Source organism: Medicago sativa, chromosome 7 (assembly GCF_051527215.1).
Source record: "Medicago sativa cultivar Bolivia chromosome 7, Bolivia_mono, whole genome shotgun sequence".
Classification (NCBI taxonomy): domain Eukaryota; kingdom Viridiplantae; phylum Streptophyta; class Magnoliopsida; order Fabales; family Fabaceae; genus Medicago; species Medicago sativa.
Window position 1 is genome coordinate 26,806,893 of NC_140755.1, and position 6,481 is coordinate 26,813,373.

The following is a 6,481-nucleotide window of genomic DNA, read 5'->3' on the forward strand; positions in this document are numbered from 1 at the left end:
CATTTATTTATGTGATTTTTCATAATGTTTATGCATTCTGCTATAAATTATCCACAGGTTTGTCAAAAACTCATTTAAAACTGATTTTAGGAACTATAAAAAAAAGTAATTAGTGACTTTTTAGTCAAACCCTACTTAAAAAAAAACACATAAAGCACTGAAATATAAAATTTCTCTCTTTTTTAATCTCACCAAACTACCTTTTGCAAAACAAATTAAACAACTATTATGAATAAAACGTTGATCATTTAACAAAACAAAAATAAGGTAGGAATCTAATCTAAATAATTTATAAAACAAATACAGTAGCAAGAAAAATACGATTTACACCAACAACTTATTGAAATATATCATAGTTTGACATAACAAATAAATAAATAACAAAACATAACTTCAAATGGAGCGTAGCCATCAACTTAAGAATAACTTTGACATAGAAACAAAATATAAAATCGGATAAAACTTAAGTGACGAATTCCAACATGGAATGAAAACATAAAAATTGAATTTAAAGTTTGAGTGACAAATCAAGCTCAGAGGATTCTGAATCGGAGTGTTCCTCGTTGTTTGGCTCTTGATTATCAACATCATCTGTGGTAGAAGTAGGAGCCACAATAATTTCCTTGTCTTTGTTTGAGTTTGAACTTGAAGCAATATTTGTAGAAGAATCCCCATAGTTTAGAAGAGCCCTAATTTTATTACCATCTTCAATCTTTGAACTAGTTGCACCACCAAACCCTAGAATTCCAGCCCCACTATTATTACCCTCAATATTATTTCTCCATCTAACAAGAGAAGGGTGCAATAGCTCGTTCAAACACAAAGTCCCATGACCATACCCAACATTATGTGGGGTAATTTTGGCGCTAGTATAAGGTGGTTTTTGAATCATTGATTCCATTCTAACTCCGAGTGGCCTATAATTATAAGGTGTAAAAAGAGTGCTATGATAACTAAAATAAGGGTTAAAAGAAGGAGGTTGCCCCAAACCTAAAGGATTTTGATCATACCTTTGTTGACGTTGCTTTTCCAATGCACGTTCCGTTTTATGGGCATTTTGGTGCCCACCCAACGCTTGTGCAGTAGAAAATTTTGCCTTGCAAAACGTGCATGAAAAAGACCTTGAATCCGAATTATTTTTTTTATTATTGTTATCTCCTTGCCCTTCATTGTTGTTATGTGGAAAACAAGATGTTGAACCAGCGGAAATAGGGCTAAAGAAATCGCGCTCTTGCACCTTCGACTTGCAAACTGAGTAGTCTTTTGATAGCTTTGTGAAATCGAAAGACTTGTTGGAATTGGTGTTTGAGGATTGATGTTGTTTGTTCTCATCTTCTTTGCCTTGATTGTTTTTATTAGCCAAAGAAGATGATGAACCAGATTGATAAGGTCTAAAAAAACTTCCCTCATGCATCTTAAACTTGGAAACCGAATCGTCTTGTGGTAGCTTAACGAAATCGGTAGCCTTGTTGGAGTTGGAGTTTGCGGCTTGATCTTCATTCTCCTTCATGTTCACATCTTCTTTTGTGTGGGAAGAAGAATCATCTTGATCTTGTGAAGTGGCAGAGAGAGTAGGGGATTTGGATGACATGGTACAAAGTAAGTATCGCAAACTATGCCTTTGTGGTTTTGATGTGATGAGAAGCGCTTATTAGAAGGGTTAATTATATAGAAAATATTTGAGTTAATGCAAATGTGTTCTTTAGGGAAAAGGACCGAAATATCTTTAGGAATATGAATTCAAAATCTGAAACGATGTGAGAAAAAATATTACACCGATTGGTTTGTGCATGAATATCTATGCCTTCCTAATTTGGTGATGTAATTTTGTCTTCATTAATGGAAATATAAGCTTTTAAGAAGGCTTATTTATTTATAAAATATCTAAGTTAATGCAGATATCTTTAAGAATATGGAATGAAAATCTGAAACGATATGGGAAAGAAAATCGTACCGATTGATTCATAATATGGAATTTAATTTAACCTTGCTTCTTTAATGACCGATATGTCTATATTTTCTTCAACACGGGTTTGGGTTAATACTTCAAAAGTTATAAATAATTAATGGCTTTAAATTGTGCTTGATCAAATCTTATTGCTTTCTTGACCCACATAAAAAAGGGATCTTATTACTTTTTGTCAAAAAAAAAAAAAAATCGTATTGCTTTTTTCTTTTGTTTGGACAAAATTCAAATCATAGTACAAAAATAATAAAATTCAAATATTACTCATTATCGGTAAATTCAAACGTATTTTTTTAACGAAAAATAAATTCAAATATTATTAACAGGCCGTTCCTATGAATTCGCAGTGGCAGAAAAATTAAAAAATTAACGATCATAGGTCTATTTAAGATTTTATACAATTTTGTGTCGGTTTTAGGTTTCGACTGATCCAAATTTCCGCAAAATGGTGTAGTGGCCCACCTGAAAAATTTATATAATTTAATTACAGGTCTATTTTGCATGACTTTAAACAATTTTTCAATAGTTATAGTTATCCGCAGTTTCAAAAGTGACATACATGATTTTTAGTGGCCCACCTGAGGGTTTTTTTTTCTGGCTCCGCCACTGCGAATTCGGAGGCTCGGCTCTGTAAGTGAAAAGATGCCCGTAATAAAATAAAAGCGTATTTTTTTTTAAAGAACAATGTTCTATTTAAATTTTTTAAAAGATAAATACAATGTGTCGTATATATGCGGTACACCCAAAGGTGAAAATCACTACCGTATACATGAGGAACCTCAAATCACCCTCCCAAAAAAACACCCACCTAACACCAAAAGCAAGATGACCCAATTATTGGGGTAGTACTTAGTAGTACTACTAGGCTATAATTTTTTTTAGGCCCATACCTTTCGGAGGCCCAACTCCATTGAGTTGTTTGCACACCCCAAGATGCTTGGAATAGGTTTACAGCTTATTTGGCCGAAAATAAAATCAAGAAGGCCTTAGAGGCTGAGTTACAACAAAAGATGGTTATATGAACTATTGGAAAAAAAATGTTGTCAAAACAGTTGGTGAAGAACCAAAGAAAATAATGGTTTAGGGTCAAAAGCTTGACTGCATTTTTGATGAAGAGCCTTTAGGTTTTGAGAAAGATTCTTCTCTTGAAACCAAAAAGATCCAGGCTCAAGATCCTTTGGAAGAAATTGATTTGGGGGATAGATCAATAAAAAGGCCAACTTACATAAGTTTTAAAATTGGCCCAAAATTTAAGGTTCAAATAGTTGCACTTTTGAAGAAGTACAAAGACTGTTTTGCTTGGGATTATAATGAAATGCCTGGATTAAGAAGGAATGTGGTAGAATTGAAGTTATCAATTCGGCCAGACAAGAAACCAGTAAAACAGGTTCCAAGAAGGTTTGCACCTCAGATCATGTCGAAGATTAAAGAGTGTTTTATCTTGGTTTTCGGGTGTCAAACATTGATTACGTTTGAACCTTTTTAACCTTTGATATCTCATTTTTTCTTGGGAAGGGAAAAAATAAGCAAAACCCTTGAGAATCGAGGTCCGGGAGTTGTTTTCGCTACGGGAAGGTGTTAGGCACCCATAACGACTATAGTATCCTATAGGAACCGTCTTTACTTTCTACGCGCGCGCTTTGTTTTTAAATGCTATTTGAAAAATGATATTTACACCTAAGAGTTTACTAAGTGAAGAATTGGAGGGAGAAGAAGATGTTTGAATTTTTATTTTATTTGAATTGAAGGAATATTATTTCCTTGCCTACGTACCCTTTTAAGGGATCAAATCCACCGTAGTTCTCTTCCAAGAAATGTTTTTGTTTTTGTTGATTGATTTTAAGTTTGAAAATGAAATTTTGAAGAATAAGAGAGAGAGGCCTCAAGGGCATAAGGTTTTGAAAATGTGAGGTGGAATTAGTTATTTTGCAAAAGAAGTCTAAGTATGATTAAAATTCATTAAAGTTTTTGTTTAAGAAAATAAAGGGAAAATCAATGGGATTTTGGTCCCAAAGTTTATTTAGAAAATGATTTGAGTTATGTTGTTCATATTTTTTGGAAAAGAGAATTTTTCTAAGTATCGCGATTCCTAAGCATACATCTAAACATACATTCCCTAAACATACATCTAAGGCATGCACACCCTAAACATACATCTAAAGTATCTATGTGATGTGTGTGCATGTGTCGGTGCTTGTGTCGGTGTACATCATTAGAGTCCATTGTCTTTTACATCATGCCCTAGTTTACATTCTATGGTCTTGCAAGGAATTAAAATTGCATAAAGAAATTTACAAAATCCCTAGGTTTTACATGCTAAGTCTTGGCAAAGTTTAAAGTGCAAGAAATCAAAGTGCAAGAAATAAGAGATGAAAATATGATGTGAAATGCTATGGAAATGAGACATGAAAACAAAAAGGTTAGTAGAATAAGTGAAATAGAAACAACATACTAAAGGCATAGTAAAGTAAATGTAACTTGAAAGTGAGGTAACAAGAGAAATTAACTAAAAGTGATAAAAGAGACTTGACATTTTAATACCATTCTAAGTGAGGTAACAAGAGAAATTAGAGAAGTTTTGAGTGACTTAGTTCAAGGAAAAATCATGAGAATTAAGGTCATTAACTATACCAAAGATCATAAAGGTTGCAAGTTCTTTATACACCTTATTTCACAAGATAGTTTCACATTATTCACCAATATAAAATTCACAAAAAAAAAACTATACCAAGACAGCAAGCATACACCACATTTAATAGGCAAACTCACTCCAAAGGTTACATATTCAAGGTCACATTTATGCAGCAAAATTCAAGAATAAAATCACATCACAATTTTCACAAGAAACATAACAAAAAGTGCGCAAATTGACAAAGCACGAACACATGTATTTTGGAAGCAAGTTCCAATAGGTAATTACATTCCACAAGCAAGTATCAAATGCCAAAAGTCGATCACAACAACTTCACAAAAAAACCTTTAGAAATTTTTATCAAGATTTGAACCAAAATTAACACATGGAATTAACAAAGAATCAAAATATTTTTCACATGTTGTGATCAAGATTTAACATGCAAGATACACCAAAATTCATCAAAAGACACAAGAAAATTATTAGAATTTTTGTGGAATTTTCAAAAGGCTTTGAACATGAGCAGAGGAGTAAAAAGTATTAAGCAGTGTAGAAATAGCAAGAAAATTCAATCAAAACGAAAATTGCAAACAACCAAGGCCCAAGCCCAATACAAGATGAATAAACGGGTTGGATTTGTGTGAAACGGATCAGGGTCATGGGCATGGACCGGTTAGAACGGGTTGAGGAAATGGTTATGGTATAAAACTTGGATCTGTTAATCAAAAACACCACTTTCCCCAACTCCTTCTCTTTCTACAGATCAACAGACTCAAACTCTCTCTCGCTAAAAAACACAGCAATCGGAGAAGATGAAGGTGCGTGCTCCGGCGCGGTGGTCGCCGGCCAAGGACGGCGGCGCCACTGCGTCGGAAATTTAAACAACCTCTTTTTAAATCAAAATCGATCCTCTTCTTCTCCTTTTTCTCTCCACCGGTTCATGCTTAAAATTCTCAAAACATATAGACAAATTCTTGAACGAAAATCACAACAAAAAAAGGATTAGCATGGTTACCTCTTACAGAAATCGGAGAAAACTTCTTGCTTGCTTTGCCGGTTTTTCCTTCTTCATTGTTCACGCGACCTTGGATTCAAAAATGGCGGATCCTTCTTCTCTAATCACGATCTCAGCTCTCTCTTTACACTGATTGCTTTGTGAATTGGATTCAGTTTGAGTTGTTTGTGCTGCGAGATTCAGTTTGAATCTTGTTGTTTCAGGCTTTAATTTGACTTGAACGTTGTTGAATTTGTCTGAATATGTTACGGTTTGAATCGGTTTTGCTTCTGAGAAGTGATTGATTGTTGCTGTTGTGAGCTGTTCGTGATTTTGCGATTGGAAGCTTGGAATTCTTGCTTTCAATGATGAGTTCGAGAGATTTTCGTGAGGATTTGCGATGAATTGAGGTTTTTGATCGGTGAAAATTGGTGGAATTGGTGAGTTTGTGATGAATTTGGGAAGTTATGGAGGTTGTTATGGTGGTTATGGAGGTTGAAGGTGGTGGTTATGGAGGTTGAAGTGAGGTTGAAGATGAAGTTGTGGTGGTTGAGAGAGAGAGAAAGTGGAAGAAAAAGTTAGTTAGATGAGAGAGAAAGTAGAGAGAAAATAATTATGAATTTTGTGATTTTTGTGGAGTTTTTTTGTAGAATGATTAGTGTGTGTTGACTCTTTGATCATGAGGACCTATTTATAGGATGCCATGTGTGATGCTTGCCCAATGATGTGGTGCCATGTGGCACTTGGACCCTAACTAACTTTGACCAACTTTGACCTGCAAAATAACAAACTACAAAGGACCAAAATGCAAATAACAAGACTTTGAGGACTAAAATGCAATTAAAACTAAAATTGATTAAAAAAAGTAAATTGAAAATTAACGTAAAGT

The 6,481-nt window shown here is 34.1% G+C and overlaps 1 protein-coding gene across 1 annotated transcript; it reads right to left on the reverse strand.

The window, feature by feature from the left end:
* Positions 1-484: 484 nt before the first annotated feature.
* Positions 485-1,591, reverse strand: LOC146905257 (uncharacterized). Its single transcript, XM_085729587.1, has 2 exons — positions 1,495-1,591; positions 485-1,320 (listed from the first exon to the last, which is right to left on the reverse strand). Exons 1-2 carry the CDS (start codon positions 1,589-1,591, stop codon positions 509-511), a joined length of 909 nt encoding a protein of 302 aa, XP_085585713.1. The 3' UTR covers positions 485-508.
* Positions 1,592-6,481: the final 4,890 nt, after the last annotated feature.

What these genes read in the sequence shown, in the direction of transcription:
- LOC146905257 (XM_085729587.1), bottom strand. Translation starts at nt 1,591, where the DNA reads ATGTCATCCAAATCCCCTACTCTCTCTGCCACTTCACAAGATCAAGAT. An exon ending in GAACATGAAGGAGAATGAAG is followed by an intron (nt 1,321 to 1,494) that starts ATCAAGCCGCAA and finishes ATGAGAACAAAC; the next exon opens with AACATCAATCCTCAAACACC.